We start from the raw sequence: 22,983 nt of genomic DNA on the forward strand, positions 1-22,983 counted from the left end.
TATTTTATAATACGCAGCAAACACTGACTCTACTTTCGCGTGATTCCTAATTGTACAAACGCAACTCTATTCAGGGCCAGTTCGCCCTTGATAAAACCAAAATATTGTAAGCATGTACGTTCAAGCACTGACTCTACCGACCGCCTTGCACGCGGCCACAACAATTCCTGGAAGAAGAGACACAAACAAAACATTCTTCTTACTGAATGTTCGTTAAGGAAATACTGTTGTTATATGTAAATGGAAATATCAGTGTTCGTGAAATATTTTTAACGAACACGAATATTACTAAAATTGAATATTGATCCTAGATTACATCGTAATCTAGGAATCTTATCAAAAATGCTCACAATTAACCACGACTCAATAAGAAAAAGAATAATAAATATTAACAGTTAATTATAATAAATCAAAACGTTACCAATTCTTTACAGAATTTTGTTTGAAACCATATCAAATCTCATGGCGTCGTATCATGTGGCGTCTTTTCAATATCAACCAAATATCTGTAACAAAGAAGAAATACAAATTTATATAAATAAAATTTAACCAACATTAATAAGATTATGATTAACAAACGATCGAACTTTATAATTCATGCAAAATATTTGAATAGATAAACTATGCGTAAGTACAATGAGTTGCATTGAACTTGTCGCAGTGAAGTTGGCTACAAATTCACTGCGACAAGTTCAATGTAACTCAGTGTATGTATGTATTTACCTATTCTAATCCCCGCATGAAAGAACAACCTCAACACGTCTTATTACCTAGACGTTCACGAAAGGAATGGCGTGACCCTCTCACGAAGATCGTTCGGAACTGCTCGGCGATACCGAAGCTGGTAGGCGAACCGATCGCGAGATATTACGATTCTCAACGAATAACGTTATTGAATTCTCCTGTGAAAATCACAACGTGGAAATCAATTTTCATAATTTAAAACAATAAATTATGGAAGAAAGTAACAGAAACATAAGAAAATTCAATAATGCTTAAGAAATTATCGATGTAAAAGGGAAATAATTAAGACAACGCGGTTCCAATCTTAAGTTGAATTCACGACAAGAGTAAAAAAATGTCACCTTACGCATTTCTGAAGACCATATGAATTCCTCTTCAACTTTTTCTTCTATTTTTCATACTTTTGACACCAGGAATACAATTTAATATAATATTTTACTATGATTTAATCTCATTTACTGCAACGCGTGCACTCACGACGAAGTTTCGACGGGAAGTGACGTACTGAGTCATACCTGCGATTCTGATTGGTCGAGTGGATAGCAACTAACTACCATTGGTGGAAATTTATAACTGTGTAATTCAAAACTTCAATGCTAGAATAAACGTTCAAATAATATATACAAAAGAAGGAAAACAGAATAATGTATTTTTTTAGCTTCCTTACAATACTTATTTTGTTTTAAATTTAAATTGATGTTGTCGTGTTGTTGTAAATGCGAATTTGAATGTCGTTTGTTGATTTCTACTCGTTTGCACGAGTTGGCCATGTGGTGCAGCACCATACAAGGTCGGAACACTGTCTGTTCGTCTATTATGTTTCTATTATCGAAAAATGAGTGATACATTAGAAAATATTAACCCTAAATTATACAAGAAAATAGATGAGAGACAAATTACTGTGCAGGATGAGGATGAGGATATTGAAGATGAATTCGATGCACGTGAGATTTTTGGTGTGTATTGGAAATAACCTTATTTCTATTGAATGATATTATTTATTAAGATTGATTTCTAGATCTTATTAGGAACATAAATGATCCTGAATATCCTCTAACATTGGAAGAATTAAATGTGGTGGAGCAAAGTCTGATTGAGGTAATCGAAATGTATTAATTATATCTTAATTTTCATTTATTTATAATATGTTTTATTTCAGATTAATAATAAAGCAAATATAGTTCATGTGAAGTTTACTCCAACAATACCACATTGTAGTATGGCAACATTAATTGGTTTATCAATTCGGGTACAACTTCTAAGAGTTCTACCATCTAGGTTTAAAGTTAGCGTAGAAATTACACCAGGTACACATAAGTCAGAAGCAGCAGTAAATAAGCAGTTAGCTGACAAAGAAAGAGTAGCTGCTGCTCTTGAAAATAAACATCTACTTGAGGTAATCAATCAATGTGTGGGAATTAAATACCAGTGATGTAAGGAACATGTTAAAATTATAGATATTTTAATTAAACAATGAATTTACCATGTAAAAAGATCTATTGGAAATATTTTTTATAGTTATTTATTATTAGATTGTATATTATACAATCATTTAAATTACAAATAACTTTTACTTACACAAATAGCAAATATTATTTTTTCGTTGCTACAACTCGTCTAACTGATATTTCCTTTGGTGGACCTGTCACAGGATTATATTTAAATGTTTTTTTCAAAGGACCTTTTGCCGCTGCGTTAAATTGCATTTCGTCTGCATGAAGACGATTTGACAATTTCCGAGATATGTTATAATTAGTAAATGCTGAAAAAAATGTTTAAATGAACATATATTACAAATTACGTGATATTTAGAATATATATATATATATACACATTTGAAATTACTTTCGTTAAATGCTCCAATAAAGCCTTTCTTTTTTAAAACACTGTCATCTTGTTTTTTATGTACTTTCGGTGGTGGAATATTGAAATATTTTCTAACTTTTGGGCCATTTAAAATTATATTTTGAACCACAGTCATAAAAGTTGACAGAACCCAGTAACATAAAATAGCCTAGAACAATATGTTTTATTAATATATGCCTAATATATTTTATGTAAAAACAAATTTTAGGAATGGTCGCATAAAGCAATAAAAAAAAAAATAAATGTTTCTTACTCCTGGAAAATTGATTGCAAATGCAAAGGTAAGGACTGGTATTCCTCTCATCATATATTGCATTAGTGGACTCAGAGTACTAGCAGATTTCAATGCATGTTCAGTAACTAAAAACAATCCAACACTGGTAAATAAGGGTAACAAATAATATGGGTCAGTAATAGTTAAATCTGTAAACCACCAAAGGCCACCAGTTTTTAAGCTTTCAACAGGTAAATTGGCCATTTCTCTCAAAGCCATAAATACTGGCACATGTAGAAGAATCTAATAAACATTTAAAAAGAAATTTTAACAATTAATTGAATTGCCAGATATTTTGTTTCAATATTTAAAATTAATACATTGGAATACATACTCTAAGAACTACATTTGTAACTGGTAACAGAGAGACATCATTCTTCTTCAGAAGTGTTTGTAATTCAGCAGAACGGACAGCAACTAAAAATAAAAGTAAAGTTAATTTTTCATTGTTAATATATTGCAATATATATTTCATACCTTCCATCTCATTTCCACAGTTTCTTGCTATTGTCATTTTTTCTTGTAATGCCACTAGTTGTGGTATAACATTTTGCATTTTTGCACTGTTTTTATTTGAACTTATTACAAGTGGTACCGATAGAGCTTTAACAATCACAGTAATTATTGTGATTGCTGCCCACCATGGTAGATCGTAACTAATATGTAACAATTCTAATGAATATTGCATAATTCCAACTGGTCCATAACCACCTAATCCTAAGCTTGTAAATGTAGGTTCACCATTTGCATGTAATACCTCAGTAACAACATTTATTAGTTCTTCGCTTGGAGGAGGTACAGGTACATCTATATAAAATACATAAGTATTATACATGCTTTTTTCTATTTACTTGTATCAATATTTATTAGAGCAAGTATCAAATTATTGCACCTGGTATTTCGCTTATAAAATCTTTGTCTACTTCTGTGGCATTTACATTTACATTTCCTATTGTGTTTTCTGCCTGTTGTGCAGATATGCTTGGTACAGTTGTCTTCGTCGATGAATCAACTGTACTTTGATAACGAACGACAAAAATTCTATGAACTCTTGAATGTTTATAAACATTGTTCAAGGAATTGTTTCTTAAAAAAACATTCGTTGAATTATGAGCTAGACGACTGAATTTACATTCTTTTAATTTCTGAAAAATGTATTCATTGTGAATGTGAAAAAGTTGAACTGCACCTTGATCATAACCGTAGGAGTTAGTGATTTACCTGAAAATCTCTGTTTGAACGCAACAATTTTCGACTAATTTTTACAGACAATCGTAACATATTTTGCGTATATACTAAAACTGTATAATTTTATACGTTAAATAACTATAATACACCTGTAGTCACTGGATCTACTAAATATAACATAAAACACATACAGTTTATATGCCGAGGTTTTGCAATGCATGTAGGAAGTCATCGAAGTTGCTTATATGTATCCTAGATGGCATAACAGGTTCAATTTCAGAACTTGACATTGTTAACACTATTCCAGATAATATTTTGCTTATTTATATTAATAAATAAACATATGTTCATTTTTTTTCTTTTTTAAGGCATAAGGTCGTGGATTGGCGGCGGCGGTGGAAGGTAGTCTCTTACTCCACGCGTCTTATCACTTAAGCTGCGCGCTGATTGATGAACAACGAAGGCTGGCTAACCTATTGGTTTCATCGACTTTTGGTGATATGTCCAACGTTGTAGAGCTCTACAGGTAATTTTTTAACACTCTACAAGTGAAATTTTGGTAGTTCATTGTATCCACGATCAAAAGCGATTTTTTGTTTCAACTGATGAGAGAACTGTATTCGGTGGCGTGGAATAAGAAATCGGTATTGGAAAATTCGCTCGTTTTTTTCTTCCACGAATCTGATAATAAAAGGGCAGACAGTATTACAGTGTCAGTGCCGATTCACGTGATCGAATCTACTGCAATGACATTCAGTTTACGCCCTGGGACCATAGTTATTAAGCGAGACCTACTATTTAAGTCCCTCTCGTGCCATCTTTCTGGTTTCGTGGCCAGAGGGATGAGTCCCCCTTACTCATCCCTGACCAGCATCTCCCTTTTGAACCGCTTAGCTTCGGTTCTGTTGATTCAAGACGATAATACGTAGCTGCAAGAGGTTTTACGTGAACAAAAACAGAGGAAAAAAAGAATTGTAGAGGAGGAGAAACGGCAGCAGAAGACGGCACTCTTCTAATTACAGATTCACATTGTCAGTGAAGGCCCCTAACCACTGTGCTTTGGTACCGCCTGTCAATTTCTTCTCGAAATAATTCGATAACAACTCGTATTCTGAATGGTCCAACCACGACCACGTTGTTACCCTCTTTCGTTCGTGAACGTACCGCTGTAACGTTCAATTATACGTACGTCAAATTATTTATCCGGCCGGATTTTATGTACAAATCGTTTCGTAGAATTGTCGTTGGTGATTAAAGAAGTTTTAGTATTGAATATTATCAACCATAATTTTTTCTAGTACTGTGGGAAAATAGGAAGAGCTAAGTTTGCCTCCCCTAAGGAGACCTGAACTCTCCTTAGGTTCTTCCTAGCCTTTTCATCTCTATGAATTAGGTGGTACCAGCAATGCACTATATGCCCAATATTCAGTATGCCCAATTCTACCTTGCGAGTTCTGAACCATTCTTTACGATCTTGAAAAGTCAGAATATCAATTTGAAACGGCAAATCTGTGTCCAACTTCCCCGAAGGGTTCACTAGTACCTGGCATCGATAGGACGGAAGATCGAAGATGCTTCCTGAACAGAACTGCCCACTTTACGCCCAGCTAGCAGGTCAGCTAGAGCAAGATAATGGGATTGACCGTCCCAGGAAAAGAACAAGATAGCGAAGCTGTCATGGAAAAGAGACGACATTGGGGCCGGGTCTCGTGTCAATGTCGTATCGCGATCCCTTTGATCACGCCGATAAACCCTGACTCGAACGAAATTTCGTTCGTTCGTTCCTGCTCGTAATCTGATGGACCGAACACCTACGGACGAATTCAGCGTTAGGAAGCCTAAGCGCTCATTATGCTTCGTTAATAGATAGTTCACTCTGAAAGTTTCGAGAATCCTGTACTGCCGTCCGTTTGGTAGTTTTTAAGCAACTTCCATTGGAATTTTCAAAATTTTCAGAGCGAAATTTTGCAAGGACAAATCGTCGTCGAATTCATTACGATCCCGTGATTAGGGTATCTGGGTCGAGATTCTAGGTGATCCAAGATCATAAAATCGCGCGAAGGGTGGCCAGTCTAACCACGGAGGGACTTATCGAGATCTTGTCTATAACAAATTACACCGAAGTCGATCCGCGACGTTAAAGCTCGCTGATCGATTCGCTCACCGCGATTCCATCGTGATATTAGCGGCGTGCGAGCGACGTGTTCGCCAATTATCGTGAAATTTGCACGCCTGTCGGCTGCGCCTTCCTCGAACGTTCTTAATGACGACGCGACCCGACGGTTGTTGTAAATCAATTTTTAATTGCGCGTCCAGTCGGTCCAGGACGCTGTAAACGCGTCGCTAATACGCGAACTTGGAATGAAATTCGATGGGCAATGTAGGATGGCGATGTATAAAGTTCTTTTTCAAAGGGTGAATTTAATAGCAGAAAGGTGTCTCTTCATTTATTAAAAATTTGTTATTATAATACTTCAATTCTTTACATTGTTTGGGAGGTTTCAAACCCATCCTGAACCCTACCTATTTATACCAATGTTAGAATTTTCATGTTTCATTTATTTTCAGGCAAACGAAGATGTTCCTAAGCTTCGAGGCGTCGATCTCGTTATAAAAATGAGCCCGTGCACGAAGACAAGACAAGACAAGAATTTCTGTGAACAGCCTATTCACCGTCGCCGCCTTTTTCGAATGGTCGGGTGTCTGGCGACGCCGAAGAATCGAATAAGGTAAGGCGTTGGTGGAAAAGAAGACACTAACGTTCGTTCTCTCTCTCTCTCTCTCTTTCGCGGGCCACTTTAAACGTCTTTATGAGTTTCGGCTGTTAACACGCCCGTGGAAACAGGTACGACCTTTTTCTTCGTTGTCTGCTTTCCTAGTATCTGCGGGATCTCAGGTGGCTAGCGCCTGGCACGCATTCGTCAGAGACAGATAAAGTCGTGATTGGACAGGAAGTACGGCGGTGTAGCGAAAGAGCTGGCCACCGTGTCTCTCTTTTTCCCTTTCTCGTTCCTCGGGGACAGGTTCTCCGTTGGAATTGCCCGATAAAAGTCAAATTTAAAACCATGAAACATTTCCAGCTTCTACTGATGATTTTGAAAATAACATTGCCAAATGATATTTTCTTTGGAGCATTAATTTGCTTCCGATCGTAACTCTTTAACCATCACTCGTAATGATAAGTCTATCGCTAATTATCAATTTTCTAACGAACACGCACACGCGTCATGAATTGAACGCGATACGTAGTATAAGACGCACAAGGTGCGTCGTGACTAAATTGATGAAAATTTTGTACATAGATGCAATTATTGAGACACCCCGTATATCGGCATCATCAGCAACAATTTTTCCTGATCGTCAGAGGCCGTCCGTTTTGTTGTCGGCTCGCGTGTCGAGGTAATGGTATGTACAGAAGGATAATCTAACAGATAGGTTGTACCGGGCAGCATTGTGTGGGATCATAACGCGCAAAAGGAAATCGCCTCGCTTTAAGGTAAATGGTCGGGCAGGCAGAGAGACGTGCGTGCCCGGTCTCGTGTGAACCACCACCGGTTTCCTTTCATTCAGTAAGTTTCTTCATCGCGAATGTCGCACGATTGCTACGCCCGATTATCGTTGTGCGAGCATCATCTCCGTGGAAAAAAAAAAGGAAAAGAGAATTCTTTCCCGGGACCGATCCCCGTGCGCTTAACGGGACAATCGGATGCGATTTTTATCCACGAAAATGATTCGTCTGACGTTCGTCTTCGAAGCAGAATCGAAACGTCCAATTTCGATTTGATTTTTAATTGCAAGTAGGTTGATGCGTTCGAAACACGGCGTACTCGTGATTAACCGTGGAATAGCACGGGAGAAATTTTTTTTCTTTTTGTTGCATTCGATTAGAATTTTATGAGCGTGTAAGCGCGAGCGGTCTGCTGTTGCGTTTTATTGTTTGCAAAACGTGAAATGTAGTTCAGGAGATCGGTCGTGTGCCCGATTGAAACGCGAACAATCGCACGCCACGGGATTTCGTTGTGATTCAACGATGTGTCTCTCTACGGTTCGGTGAATTAATCTCGCGTTGAAACAACGTTCGCGTTTGTCCGACATCCGTTCGCGCGGAAAAATAGATGAGAGTTTCGTCGAACACGATTTCCATCCGCGTCAATCCCATTCAAACGGTTAGAACAATGAGAAACAAGCGATTGAATTGAATGATTGAAATAAAAAGATCTGTGGAAACGAACACAATTGAAAGTTTATACGGGGTTGGAAAAGTTTGGTATGGAATATTTTGGATTTTATATAAAAAAAAGAGAGAGTGATGTTTCTCCTCGATCCAAAATATATTTACGAAACAATTTCCTAAAAATTCTCCAAATTTTTAGACAATCATAAAAGGTTCGCTAAGGGGTTGCTTGTGGAGTCGCGAGGAATCGCGCGTGGGACAGCAAAGATCGCGAATCGGCTCGTCACTTGTTATAACGCTTGCTTAATGTTCGTCGCGAGGAGGTGCTCTCGCGTGTAACTAGCGCGCGGAGGAGCTCTCGTGGGACCAACAAGACCTCCCTCTCGCGATTCAACAGCGAGGATGTGCGAGCATTTCCTCGCCTCGCATCGAGAATATTCCCACAAATTGGCAGTGGCCTGTTCGAAGCAGGGAAAAAAGAAGAGGAAGGAATAATACGGGGTCGTTTCGTGGCGGGATTAACGAACGAAAATGTGAATACGTTTGTTAACTTTGCCGTTCGTCCGGAAAATGCCGTGGGATCCGTAAGCCCCATAGGGGTGACAGCGTGACCATCGTTGTTTCCGCTACGCGTTCCCGTCTCGCCGCCTCTTTGATCAGATTCGTCCATGTTGATCTCTAGTTTCTATACCTTTTTTTTTTTAATTTGTTGCTCGTTAACTCCGTTGCAACCCCTGAATTTTTTTTATTTCAAAGGCTTTGGATTGTTTGACGTCGGGTATGCTTCGATTGAAAAGTTTAATTCGATTAATTAAAAGAAATATTTGATATTTTAATATCCTGTCGTTTCTTCAGAATTCATTGAACGCACCACTTCCGTTTGCGAACATCTTTATAGTCACAGCAATTGAAGATAATAGGATGAGATCTACTTATACAAAATTTAAAATACGTCTTCCTGACTTCGTTGTTACATTGAATATTGGCTGAAGTCACGCATTCTACTTTTTCAAGAAAAAAAATATCGCTCTCTTGTTTTTTATTTATATCTTCAGTCTTACAAAAAGGAAGAAATTTGAGCACCATTATTTCAGTATATTTATTGATATTTTTATCAGTCCTTTTGATCAAAATAGAAAAGAAGCTCAAAATATTGTGTACTAAATTTACATTTTACGAGGATATTAAATTTTGCAAAAGAGACTCAATCAGCTAATCTGGCTAATTAGTTACCTGGAAACCGATAAATCGGATCGATTTACTAATTGGCGGTATGACATTCAAAATTTTTTTTGTCCATCATGAAATGGTCTTCTTTTAAAAGAATAATTCCAGGATTCATCTTTGTCGGATTCTCCAGCGATCCAATAAATTTTTAGGGAGAAAAGGAATTTGATTTTCAAGGATCTGTTAGGGGCGGATTTCGCGTGGAAAGGAAGAAGGCTGTTGAAACAGTTTGGAAAGTTGAAGGGGGTTCGTTATACACAACGGTCTGTCTAACTACAAGTTCGCGTTATCGCTCACGTGCCTCGAGATGTGTGTTATGAATGCTCGTCCGCGACCATGCGGACGAGCATTATTATTATTACCATCATCGTGCGAGGCATCATGAAGCAGGTGAGGCGAGGAGGCGTGGCGCCGGATGTGTGTATATCATAGAAACGTATGCATTTCCGTCGGACAGATCTAGATCGATCCAAGAGCCGGTTTTTTGGTTTCCTTTGTACGTGCACCGAAAATTACCCGTGCAATTTTTAACTCAGCAACATTTTTCTACACTACAGAATTATCATTTATATTCGAGTGATCTTTGGTAGCCTTGTTGGAATAACAGAAATATTCCAATACCAATTATTTATTAAAATTTTACTGTCTAATTTTAGTTGAAACATCGTTGCATGTATTTCGTAAGTTTAGTTCCTGATTGACCCAGGAAAAGATTATTGTATTACATCAGTTTCCAGGGCAATTCCAGCTTATCGATGCTTTAATTAACAAACGATCGTGAACGACGAAGAATAAATTAATTAGACAGGGGTGTGTGCACGTGTTAAACGGTCAGCCTGTGAAAGGACAGTTAAAGTCAAGGATGCTTATGTTCAGCAACGAACGATTTTATCAACCCCTTTGCAAGCTGTAAATTAATGACGAACTGGTCTGACCTTGCTTCCGACGATCCTTACTTACCGTTCTTTTATCATCGTCCGCCGATCGATCCGTCGTGTCACGCATAAATTATCTATGCTATTAATTAATTTGCAGGTACCAAAGTGGTGAGCACGCATCCTATCGTAATACGTATTTATAATGTAATCGATACGACGTACCGACGAACAAAAAGAGAACTCATCGACCGTTATCAGCGGCTAATTGAATTGAAAATAGATCGTCGATGGCACGTGACTTTCCATGAAATATTAATGCCGATACGATTCTTTCGTTTATATCGAATTACGCTTGTCATTTCAATAGATTTCACTGAATTTGAATAGCAATGGATTGCAATTGAGTCCAATCACAAGAAATTCTTTATCTGTGTTGGAAATACCCAAGTAATTTAATTAAAACATAAATTGGACGGTTAATTAATAATTGCACTTTTGGAACACCCTGTGTATACATAATTCCCATTACCAAAGGGTTAAACTCGATCCACAACACATCCCCTTCGACTTAGAATCAGTAAAATCAATTTTATCACTTTCTGTCATTGACTTATCATCAGTTAATCACCCTGTCATCGAGATGATTGATATTAATCGAAGCCAGGTAACCATGCGTTTACAGCTAAGCGACATGCAACTAGCATCTGCAGTTGGTGGTGCAGTCGCGATCGTGAAACGACGAAAAAGAAAAAGAAAAAGAAGAAGAAGAAGAAGAAGAGGAACAGGCAGAAGAAGAGCTTGCCCATTGTGGCTCGACAACCAGGCCCTGATCCGATCAGCAGCCGTGCAACCGGAGACCCTTGACTACACGTCTCCGGGAAACAATGCTTATACGCTGATATGGTAATACACCCAGAGTGTGCGCAGAACTCTCTGATGGTGCTGGTGAAGAACTGAGAAGGATGTGGAATCGGAGGTCTTTCATCGATCGGGAATCGTTGGGAATGCGGATACCATGGTAGAGAAACTGGAAGACACCGATCCCGAAGGGAGACTTCTGTTTTAACAGGCTATTGGCGGTAGTTACCGATGGCCATGTGTGGAATTATTGAGAAATCTAAGGCATCTTATACATGTGTTAGGCTCATTATCAGTGATGAAGACCACTGAAAGATTCCTGTGCCACGGACTGCCATCATACCAGTTGATAGAAGGTTTCAGGAATAAGTCCATTTAGCCAGCTACATAAGACTTCAAACGGCATCGTATTCTCGTCCTGATGCTCATCCATGTCCTACAAGATTTCCCGCTGAAATCAGGCGCGAATGCAGGCGATTAAACGATGCTCCTCTCGTTCAGAAACGTAAGGACAGCAGAGAGAGCGAGAGCGGTGCGGCGGAGCACAGAGGTGAGCAAAGTCGGACGTGCTGTCTCGTAAATTTCGCATGCACCCATGTCGTTGGATGCGGTAAGCCGTGTAATGCCTGGCGTTCGGTGCACAGGGTGCGTATCGTGCGCATAAAAATGAGCCAACTCGGCGCATTAAGCCGAGTAATGGGCGCCTTTGGGAGGAAGCAGCAGCATAGGCGCCGCCAGCCTAGGCGTAATACGCCATGACAAAGTGGCATGTCTGGCTGGTTGCGACGAGGATATAGTTGGCCAGCTCTCGTATCCTTGACCACCATCCGGCCGCGTTTGCAACGTGGCAGCAAGAGGTAGAAGAAAATGTATCGCCTGCTGCTGAACTCGACGGAATATCAGCTGATCAAAAAAGTGCATGCACTCGCCTTGGGGATTCAGAGCGCCACAGTTTGTCAAGAGATAAGCCCTTCAACATTCTTCTGTGCAACATTGCCAGGAGGGCAGCGAAGGTTTACAACGTCCTATTTAACCGGAGCGGAAAATATTTCGTTGGATCGTCGCAATAACTGTCCACGGTACACGGTGTACGCGCAGTGCGACAAAAAAAGATTTCCTAAGCGTTATACGCTTCTCCCTTTTAAGGTTAGGAATCTCCATTTTCCCTCCAAAAGCGCACACGCGCGTGCATGCGCAGTTGCCGTGCATCGCGAATGTGGCGCCGCCAACTGATGGTAGAGGCTTTGTTTGAGCCTCGTATCGGGCGGTTTTTCAACGCGTTTGTTTGCGGAAGAGCGCGTAAAGTCTGGTGGAAAGTTCTGCCACGACCATGAAAGCGGCGTGCGACCGTTTTTATGGGATTCTTTTACCGCCGCGAGCCTTCTATTCCCGCGAAAAGCTGCACATGTGAATCCGGCAAGAAGGGAACGCTGCAGTTGAATAGGCATTATGTAGATGCAGCGGGATTGATTGCCTTTTTTGCGGTATGGAGGAAGCAGCACCATAGGCGCCACAACCTTTGCAATGGTTTAATTAAGAACGAAGTCGGTTGCCATAAGTGGACTCGAGTCGGGTTCAATTAACACTCGACCGCCGGTGCTCCCACTTTTATTATGCAACTTTTTCACCTCACTTTGTCCTTGATTCTTGAATTAGCTTCTTCAAGTTTGTCAAACGGTAACAATAGCACTGCGCTGTTCTCTGTAGAATTTTAATGTAACACTATTCTGTTAGAACCCTTTAAATGAGCACATGTACGTACAGGTCCTCGCACGTTACAAGTGTCGCGATAGTAAAATGACTTTTTCAAAAGTCACAATTTACTGTCGCCTTGCACAATGTTGAGGGTTTCTCGTTAGAACCTTGTCGTAGTAAAAGGATTAATCTTTTCATGGGAAGAAAATGTTTCATCGATGATCGTGTAAAATATTGTTCCTGTACTCGAAGCAGAGCTATAAAATAACCATTTCACCGGTCTTCACCTCGTAAACGGTAACAACAATTTCTCGAGAGCCCATAAACGTCACGGATTACAAAATACAATTATTCCTTGGCTTTGGTACGATTGTTACAGTGGAGACTGAAGTAGGAGGACGTTCGCGATGCAAACACTTGTATCGAATGCACCGATGATCACAGGTTTTTATCGTCGATAAATAACAGTGACACCGAGTTGTAATATTGTGAAACATAAACGGGACCTCCGGTGAAATAATAATTATAAATTTTTCCTGGTGCCGTTGAGAACGTTGGCGCCGGCCAACGGGAGAGGCCGCTTTTCTGTCATTAATATATTACACCGGTGGCCATTTGCACTTCTCAAGCAGACCGTAATCCTCCTGGACACGACATGGAAAGCACGTTGCAGAAAAGCCGGCCAATCCCGTTGCACGCTGCTTACATAAATTTGAATATACTCCCGGCTGAACGCGTCTAAGAAATTGCATTTTCATGGCAAGTTATTGAAACCGTAATGAAAAAAAAGAGAAGGAGAAACTGCACTGCATACGTAGCTGAGTTGCTCACGGTATTGACTATAAACAAAAGAATAGCAATATTCTATCATCGTTGATCTCGATATATTTCAAAACAATGACTACTGATACTGAACAAATTGTTGTTATGTACTTACTGCATTTCTGGAGCAATATATTAATTAAAAACAACGAAGTTTTCTTTGATAGAGACACGGAGAAGGAGAGAAATAACAAAGGTATAATGAGAAACAGTTTTATCATGACGGTCTGGGTTAAATTGAACGAAATTCTTTTCTTTATCTCAATTCATTCATCTTGCATTTATGTATTTGTTTCGTTCAAGGATCCTTGTGAATTGCATACCACATAAACTGTATGTTAATACAATTAATAATTGGCATTCGTTCTGTAAGGAAGATGTGAAACGAGACAAGGAAGAATTGTTGAGTGGCGTAAAGTAATAGATGTTTACTAATTGTAAGTAACATTTTTTCGAAGTGGTTCTACGGTAAACACTCATGATTTTTCATGAACCATGAACCATGAACCATGATTATTATTCGAATCGAGTCGTTTGTTTCAGCTCGTTGCAAAAGATTAGATATTTACCAGAATATTTTCTACAAATTGACAATAATTAATTTTGTTGTCAATCTAATTCATTTCAAATAATCAGTGGCAAATTTTGTTAATATAAATTTCATATCTTTTCATGAAATAATCGAACTGACAAGAATCGTTTCTTATTTCAATTCCGCGCACTTTAAAATGTAGTACCATTAAGAGACTACTCGCACTTCCTTGCTTTTTTCTCGTCTCGCAATCTTCCCCTCGCGACACTGCCAGACGAGATATGGTCGAAAAGTGAAAGGAAAAAAAAATAAAAAAAAAAAAAGAGAAGAAGAAGAAGAAGCTCGTTATTCAGCGTATGCTGGAGAACCGTGCAGATGATTTCACCCTGTGACACGGCTGCTCGACTAAAGGTGCGTCGAGTGTTGCATTCGATGCAGTCGCGTTGTGCTTTCGAACCCCTCCTCGCGGTTTCGTACGCTTGGAAAAGGAAGTTTCTTAACCCTGGATAGGGTGGTGCACTCCTCGTCGCGAAAGGGTGAAAAATGCGACGTTACCAAGTTCCCTGTCGCTTCGCGAACGTTATTCAACGCGTGAACTGACTAACAAACACGAGACTTGCTTTGTATCAACACTATTCAATTTTTCTTCCTCTTTCCCTTTATAAATTATTTAATTACACCGATGGTTCTCGCGGCAGTCATAGTTTTAATGCCCTCTGGCTGTTTCAGTTTTTCCAAATCACTCTTCACCGAAGAATTCTGAAACCATAATAAAAATCCACCAACACAGATGAACTGTGACGTTAAATTGGAGGAAAGTCGAGAATGGGTCTTCTCCGGGGGTCCAGAAATACGGCGTCACGCCCAAATTTAACTAGCCACATATCAATACGCGACGAGAAGCGGAATCGCCTCGCGAACGTCATCGAGAAGAAGAAGAGGAGGAGAAGAGAGAGAGTGAAGCCGGTGTGCGATGTCGGCTTGAAAAAAGGAAAACGCACGATATCCCCGCGGTGGCGGAGGTTGCAGCCGGTGTTGCAGTTGGGGTGCACCGACGAAGGGGGAAGTGTGACGGTAGCCAAGTCCTCATTAGCGCATTCCGCTGCGACGCCCGCGACTCAAAGCGTCGTAAAAACGGCTGAGATGTAGCGAGACAGAGGCAGAGGGGAAGGAAAAGGGAGAGGAGGTACTCGCGAATGGTACGGAGAGAGGGTCGTAGCCGCGGAATCGAGTCGCTCAAACGCGTCCAACCCGCCTCCCCGATAGGAAAAGGGACGAGGCGGAGGGTGGTGCAAGCTTCTCCTTCGCACTCGAACACTCGCTATTCCGTTCTCGGGCCTGGGTCTATTCCGAGATGAAGCAAGCTCTGCTAGGAGAGCTTTCGTACCTACTGTATTCGCTTCTACCAATTCTCGAGGATTATTTAGCAAGGAAGCTTATTTTCCCGGATTCAAGATGAAATTATATATACGAAGTGCCCCAAAATAGATTTTTCATGCCAACGCTACTCGAAAGGACGCTGTCCACCACCCGTACCTGATGCTGTCTTAAAACGCCACAAGAAATCCAATATCACAAGGTAAATTCCTATTACACTTTTCACGGTTACACGAGTCATAATTTGTTCATACAATTCTAAGATATCAAAATACCTTGATAATATTTTTACGCAGGGAGTGTTAATTAATGGCGTCTAATAAATTCTCCGCTCGAGTTGCACGATATAAACAAAACAAACAGAGGTAAAGGAATAAGAATGCGGGCGAGTAAGAAGAGCGAGGAAGAAAGAATTAATTAACCACAGATTAGACCGTGAACACCGTCTTCCCACGGATAAAAAGTTTCACGTCGTCTGAGACTTCCTGGATCGAGGTGGCGAGGATCTCCGAGCTAGACGTACGATCTCGTAACTAAAAGACGAACCGAAGAGAAATCTGGGTGATTTATGGAGGGAGAGAAAAAGAAGATACCCGCCACTGGTAAGTAAGTAGAAAGAGCTTCTCTCGGACGTGCTTCGTCACCGTGTTCTTTCGCGGTGGCTTAAATTCATGTAGCGTGAGAGTGTTTATAAATACGGGAAGCCGGGGAGGATTTGTCAAGTTGCGCGTTCTCGCTCGTTTCACTCGCCGGACCGAGGAATAGAGACAAGAGACACGTGTTACAAGCGACGATGGAGAAAGTATCGTGGTTCCCGTTGCGCTCGATCGTATCGGACTCTTTTAAACTCCCCCACCATCCCCCTCGATCGTTCGCTTTTTCTTCCTCTTTATACTGCACAATGAGAAAAATTCTTTCTCTGCGAAAAATGCTAACCGAGCTGAGCATCAAATGTCTCTGATTGCGAATTTGAAATTTCACCTGGCAGGAACTCAAAAAGTAATTAACGGATTCTTATATTTTCTATTAGTAATGGTAAAAATTGTTTTGAAACCTTGAGAAGCAACGAGGTGGAGAAGCATCGTTATCGTCACCTAACGGGTTACACTGATGATCTACGAAGATTGATCCACGCTGGGCGGACACTGACGATGACGCGTCTCGTCGCAGAGATGTTCCGCCTCTTTGTGCCTTTAATACGCCTTGTCTTCGCCTATCTAAGAAGTAAATCGGCAATAAAAATAGCTTAACAAGAAAGAGGTAAAAATTAATTAACGAACGTGCATACAACATTTATGGTTGACACCGAATGTCATTAATTATTTTAACAATTTCTTGGTTACACGTTGTTCGTTTAACAATTACTCTCGCATATTAAATCACGGTTACTTTTGGATGTCTTTTGGTGCGTTTCGACGCGGACCACCCCTGCAATTGCAAGAGTGGAGCGTTAGCAGCGGGTCGAAAATGCAAAAAGCAAAACTAACGAGCACTTTTAGAGAAGATTACCGCTACCCCGCTCGACCAGGGAATTACCTGGGTCTCCCTCGTCCACAGGGTCGGTCGTATAATCATGGCGTATTATTCAGTCACCCCTGTCGGGTAGGCACCCGGCGGTATCTACCAGGATCGAAGCAACCGAGCATCAAACTGGCTTACGTTGCCTACCCATAGGTTACGAGCAAACACGACCGCAAACGTTTGTGTGCACAGCACTAACTTCGTACCCTAAAATAAACGGACGACAAGGAACGGGCGGAGAAGGGGGTGGAAGGATTGTCTCTCGAGGGGCGATCATGAATGTAACACCGTGTCACGCACCGGTGAGATTGAAATTTGTAATCTTAGGTACACATGACTGATCGTAAAGCAAATAAACAGAAAAAAGAAAGGGAGAACCATCTTGTGAACAAGTGAAAAATTTCGCGAGGGAAATTGAATTAATCGAAGAAGAAGTGACGTAATGTTAAAATATGAATTTAAAATCTAGCTATCAGACAATCTTGAAGAAAACTAAAAATAACAAAGAAGGATCTTCTGAAGGGGTCAAAAACTCCTTTGAAAGACAGTCAAATAAAATGATGATCCGATAAGCTCGTAAATACTTCTCCATCATCGTGTTCAATTTCCTCGAGGAACTTTCACACCCCTAACGGCGCAATCAAAGTTTATAACGAAAAATCTTTGATCCTTCCTTGTAACATCATCGTCGCCGTCGTATATCCTTCGGATAGGTTCAACGGGTGCAATAAACGAATAAAACGGTAAAATTCTCTCGAACAGTTTGTCCGTGGCCGCTCTTCTTGGCTTTTTCTTGTACCGCGACAATGATCACCTTAACAAAGTGACTCGAACACGGTCGCGTAAAACAAGGAAACGGAATTTATGAGTTATTACGCGGTTAACACGTCCCGGTGCGAGCGGCCTCTCGGAACGGAACAACCGACGGTTGTTAGATGCTACCTAAATTAATTTACGAGCGTCGCCGTAGCGGACTTTTCTTCTGGAGTTATGGCATTCTTGTTGGAATAATGGCCGCTCGAAGACGTCCACGGCGACGAGGGAGCACCGCTGTTAATACCGTCAGTGTACGACGTAACGCGTTAATAAAACGTTTGCGTAACTGATATCGTTACGGTGACCTGGAACGCGACGACGTTACGCCGGATAAATTTCGCGTAATTGCACGAGGACGATTCTTTCTCCTCGTTCCCCGGTATCGCCGAATATGTGGGGTGTGTCGCGGTATCTGATCGTAACGGTAAGAGGGAACAATTGAAATCTTGATTTCAGGAAAGCAGTAGGGTTACGGTGTGAATTTCGAAAGACCAACTCGAAAACTGCATCAAATCGGCAAAAAAAAAAAAAAGAAGATTTCTAGTAAGCGCGTAAAGCAACGTAAACAGTCCCTACTCCAGTCTATATGTATGTATAAAAGAGGAGAAGGGTGTTTTCACCTACGAGGTTACCGGCACTCTGATCGTACGATTTTAATCGCTCGATATTAATTGCGCTGCTAACAGCATCCGCCTTTTTGAACCCCTTTACAAGAAGGCGCGGGACATGCCCGTAGCCCGTGTAAAAGCAGGGAGAATTATTGCCACAGGAAATTCAATCGGACTTGCCCCGAGCCTTGATTTTCCAGCCTGTAAGCAGCGACTCGCCCTGTTCGCTCTGCAACCCGTCCACGATCCTCAAGCGATTATTATCTTCGCATCTTGTGGCCTCCTCACGCTTACAATGCCACTCTATGTGTGCCCAACACGCGTAATTACGCGCTAAACTGATAAGATCGATCCGGTGCCTATCATCTCGATCACCCTTCGATTTCATGCCGTATCGATTCATCGCTGATGTGTCGCGCGTATGCAGTTTGTTTCGTGTGTAGACACACACGTACGGGTCAGGCTACGACTTCTTTTATTTGGACAGGGTGAGAATATTGGTTTGCGAAAGGATTGGCCGGTTCGTTAGCGGGTAGCAGACGGTTCGGTCGGATAGGGACCAATCGCATCGAAGGATCTGCGTGGAAAAGCTTTCGATCGTGATCAATGCAGGTAGCCGAGGGAGGCTCTCGACGGGTACTCGAAACGCTGGCCCCTTTTTTTTTTGGTGGGAATGTCTCGAGTGGTTTGGTCAAACGTGAATTACCACTCGGCGTACGAGTGGGATATTCGTATAGAAAATGCTGGGCGAAATTCAATTTTGAAAAATTCTTTGGTGAAAAATAATTTTTTGCCGATGCACAGAAGTGGAACGTGTTAGGTATTTAGCATGGAGTAGGAATGTGCACTTTTGTTGAGTAGGGAAAATAAGCTGTTCGGTTGACCGTTGAAGCGGTCTGTGTAAGAAAAAAAGAAAAGCACACGACTGGTCCGTTGGTGTGGCCAGCTTTCCCACAGTTAATAAAGCTATTAACTTTATCTCAGGGGCCGAAACTCATTCGGATAGGTACCCGGTGCACCGGCTGGAATATAATTCAAGTTGTCGTCTTATCCGGCGGACATCTACGGGCCAGTGCGAACTATGGGCTTTTAGGTCGACAGGGACTTTGGCCCCGTGGTCGCGTGGCATTTTACCTATGCCCACTCACACATACATCGTTAGATCCTTCATCGTCGGACGACCGCCACGGTTAAATGCTATCTGATGAGCCGTCCAGGCCAATAAGCCTTCGCTTTTGTACCGAGCAAGAGTACATACTTTTTCCGTCAGGTAGACGGAATGCCAGGGACGCGAACCGGGTCCGTAGGAGAAACTTGAGTCACAAAATGGGTTAGTGAAGTGGACGTGACCCGGTGACGGACTCGTTCCTCTTGTTCACTACTTTTTTTTTCCAGTTTACCAACTGACCCGGAACGCGTTTCACGGGTCAAGTGGCGCTACACTCGCCTGGACTGATGAGGTTACAGTTTTTAATCTGAACGTACGTACTTGTCCAGACTTTTTCAGAACTGTGGAAGGTGGAGGGAATATACTTAGGGGGCCACGTGTTAATTGAATGTTCCGTAAGAGGATGGTTCAGAGAAAGTGTTGCAAAATTCATGAGTATATTCCGTAGCAGCATTTTTTAATCTTTTTCGAGTAGAGACTTTATTTTATTATAGTCAAAGAATTTGAGACCTTCTTTGGAAATTCTTTGGAATATTTTCTGTGAAAAAGTATTTGCAGATGCACGTATAAAGGAGAAATTAGATTGCGCGGATGATCTGCTGATAAATGAATTCAGGATAGAGTCGTTATTGCTATCGATCGAACAGAATGACAAACGTGTTTGTCAAACGTACGATTCGATCCCAACGCGTTCGCCTACTGCTGGCAATTTGTAAGTAAAGCCCCTAATTGGGAAGTATCGATGGAAAATCTCGGGTCGAAACGGCTCAGCAACCGAACGGATGGGGTTTCAAGGTTTCCCTAACAACCTAATAAACCTTGCACCAGCGTGTACAAACTGGACTCATGGCAAATCGTCGAACGACGAACCGATCCTCGCCACCTGGTGACGCGGTTATTGGCGATAATCGCTTTTGTCGGGTCTGATAAGTACTCGCCGGCTCGTTTCTCGGCCAAAGACTTTCCGCGAAAGGGCGTAGAATGGTTAGCGCGTGCTTCTGCACTTTCCCGTTTCTCTACGAAGATTATCCGCACGCGACAATAGGTATCCGAGTGAAAAAGGTCGTGCTCGGGGTTGCCGGCGTTAATGACATTTAAGAGGGACACATTTTCATGGTTGAACCTGCAAACGACCGGATTACCAGATCTATAACGAGTGGTAGCCGTTTCAACGAAATACCAGATCGTTGAAATGGTCATCGAGCGATTTACACCGATGGAAGACGCCCATCGGTAGAGGCAGGGAAAAATTTATTTGAGAAATACGATAGATCCGTAGGCTTTTCTTTTTTGCAACAGATTCAATTTGAGAATTTCATCAAAATTCTTCCGACGAAAATTTCGAGGATACGTTTACTATATTATTTCAACGGTCACACTAAATAAATCGTTGGTATCAACGAGACACGGGCTCGTGCGTTAAGGGGTTAATGCTGGCAGTCAAACAAGCGTATCGCGAGCGAGTAGCGAACGAGACGTCGGGAATCAGCGGACCGTCACTGTTGCGCCCTCGAATTTCGATAACGTGGCCACTTTTTCGCCGTTGTTCTAAATATTAACGGCCAAAACCCGGCCATTATCGCTCGAGCATTAAAGCAGTATCACATTGTTGCCGCCTGGTAAAATTTAGGCTGCGATCAAAACAAGATATACCGGTCAAAGTATTTTACGGGGCCAGGAAGGAGTGTCAGAACGGCTCATGTGTATTTTGACAGGTTATACCTATCTCATTCTCTCCCTTTCCACCCTTTCTATCAAGGTAGACGAAGCGAAGGAAACACCGGCGCATACATCTTTACGCTTTCCTGCCGTGGCGAGCGCTGTTCTTTCCGACGTATCCGGTGTGCAAACTATATATCCCGGTTGCCGAATAATTATCAGCCGCTGACTAAGCTCGTTTAGATAAAGATTCGTGAGTTAAGCGAATAGAAAAGAACGGTGTTACACGAGCGATGCTAAGGGGAAACAGAGACAAAGTGGTCGCGGCACGTTACCTCCCCCTCTTCATCCTCCTTGTTCCTCGTTCGCTCGCTAAACCGGCCGGCGAAAAATTTCTTCTTTTACGAATTAATGGAATAGTTTGTTTGGCTTTAACCAGACGATCTTATCGGGACCGGCAGACCATTTTTTTTCTGCTTGAGATCACACGTGAAGCGCGGCTGGTCGGTCGGCAGGCAGCGTGGTTGCGCGATCTCCGCGTTGCTTGCTCGCGCGCCATCGTGCGCGCATGCGCGTTAGATCCTCGATCTCCTCGAAGAGAGGAGAGTCCAGGACGACCGGTCGATCGAGACCGGGAGGAAGTGGAGAACCGTTAAAATGTAAACGGAAGGAGCGAGAAAGCTGGCGAAAGATAGGCTCATGTCCAGCATGATATAATTAACGGACAGCTTAACATTTTATTAAGTAATGTATTCGTGGAAAAGTATCTTTCGTATCGGTTCGTGCACGAAATCACTGTTCGAACGGTTCCGCTTGCGAAACAAAGTTTGATTCAAGGCGTGAAACGGTGCACGCAGATTATCGGGGTGTAAAGTTAACGGAGGGGGGTGCGCGATCGTTACGTTCCCTAAAATTCTCTGGATCAGTTAGAAGGCGGTAGCATTATCGGAAATTTATGATTACTCATGGATATTTAAAAATTTCAACCTCTAGAGAGTGTTAAAAATCCTCCAATCTTGATAGTTTCGAAAGTATACGAGCGATTTGTAACGATCGCTATCCAATTATTATTTATGACTGAATGCGTTCATCGGTATGGCACAATACAAAATGATAATGAAATATTTTAACACGTATCCGACAGCTTGTTAACACGCTCGAATCATGGAACCGAAAAAAACGTGTTAAAATAATAATGGATAATTAGTAACTAGCAACTGTGTCATCGTTAATGTAATCATCCGTTTTCGCGATGAATAACGTTTCCAGAATAAAACAGAGGGCTACAAATTAGAAATTAATGCTTCAAGCGCGTTAACGGCGTATACAAGACAACGATTTTCTCACAATTAGTTAGCAAATTGTAACGTTGTTAATACCATATGTTTCCCCTCCCATTCAATTTGTCATTCATATTTTCCCACTCAATAAGAGCACCAACTGGTATAAATTATCAGGCTCGTAAGGATCTCATCGTGCCGGCTCGCTAATGTGACCCTGATGAATCCATAAAGCGCTAAGAATTCGCGACTTAGGAAGCGCATACGAGCTCATCAGCGGAGACGATACTCTGAAC

At 41.5% G+C, this 22,983-nt stretch overlaps 2 protein-coding genes and 1 long non-coding RNA gene across 3 annotated transcripts; 2 read left to right on the forward strand and 1 right to left on the reverse strand.

Annotated features, from left to right (window-relative positions):
• Positions 1-1,496: 1,496 nt before the first annotated feature.
• On the forward strand, positions 1,497-2,176 carry galla-2 (MIP18 family protein galla-2). Its single transcript, XM_034319346.2, has 3 exons — positions 1,497-1,700; positions 1,763-1,842; positions 1,904-2,176. The coding sequence occupies exons 1-3, from the start codon at positions 1,580-1,582 to the stop codon at positions 2,174-2,176; spliced, it is 474 nt and encodes a 157-aa protein (XP_034175237.1). The 5' UTR covers positions 1,497-1,579.
• Positions 2,177-2,336: 160 nt separating this feature from the next.
• On the reverse strand, positions 2,337-4,245 carry OXA1L (OXA1L mitochondrial inner membrane protein). Its single transcript, XM_034319345.2, has 7 exons — positions 4,106-4,245; positions 3,777-4,029; positions 3,362-3,691; positions 3,219-3,301; positions 2,864-3,127; positions 2,590-2,758; positions 2,337-2,506 (listed from the first exon to the last, which is right to left on the reverse strand). Exons 1-7 carry the CDS (start codon positions 4,163-4,165, stop codon positions 2,337-2,339), a joined length of 1,329 nt encoding a protein of 442 aa, XP_034175236.2. The 5' UTR covers positions 4,166-4,245.
• An 89-nt stretch (positions 4,246-4,334) lies between these two features.
• On the forward strand, positions 4,335-17,618 carry LOC117601951 (uncharacterized). The gene is made up of 4 exons (XR_013063254.1): positions 4,335-4,598; positions 6,641-6,801; positions 14,988-15,837; positions 15,932-17,618. It is a non-coding gene; the product is annotated as an uncharacterized LOC117601951 (long non-coding RNA).
• The last annotated feature ends 5,365 nt before the right edge of the window (positions 17,619-22,983 follow it).

This window comes from Osmia lignaria, chromosome 13, assembly GCF_051020975.1.
Source record: "Osmia lignaria lignaria isolate PbOS001 chromosome 13, iyOsmLign1, whole genome shotgun sequence".
NCBI lineage: Eukaryota > Metazoa > Arthropoda > Insecta > Hymenoptera > Megachilidae > Osmia > Osmia lignaria.

Coding starts and splice junctions, on each gene's coding strand:
- galla-2 (XM_034319346.2), top strand. CDS start 1,580: ATGAGTGATACATTAGAAAATATTAACCCTAAATTATACAAGAAAATA. Junction 1,701..1,762: donor CGATGCACGTGAGATTTTTG/GTGTGTATTGGA, acceptor ATTGATTTCTAG/ATCTTATTAGGAACATAAAT. Junction 1,843..1,903: donor TGGAGCAAAGTCTGATTGAG/GTAATCGAAATG, acceptor GTTTTATTTCAG/ATTAATAATAAAGCAAATAT.
- OXA1L (XM_034319345.2), bottom strand. CDS start 4,165: ATGTTACGATTGTCTGTAAAAATTAGTCGAAAATTGTTGCGTTCAAAC. Junction 4,030..4,105: donor GTTCAAACAGAGATTTTCAG/GTAAATCACTAA, acceptor TACATTTTTCAG/AAATTAAAAGAATGTAAATT. Junction 3,302..3,361: donor CTGTGGAAATGAGATGGAAG/GTATGAAATATA, acceptor TTTTATTTTTAG/TTGCTGTCCGTTCTGCTGAA.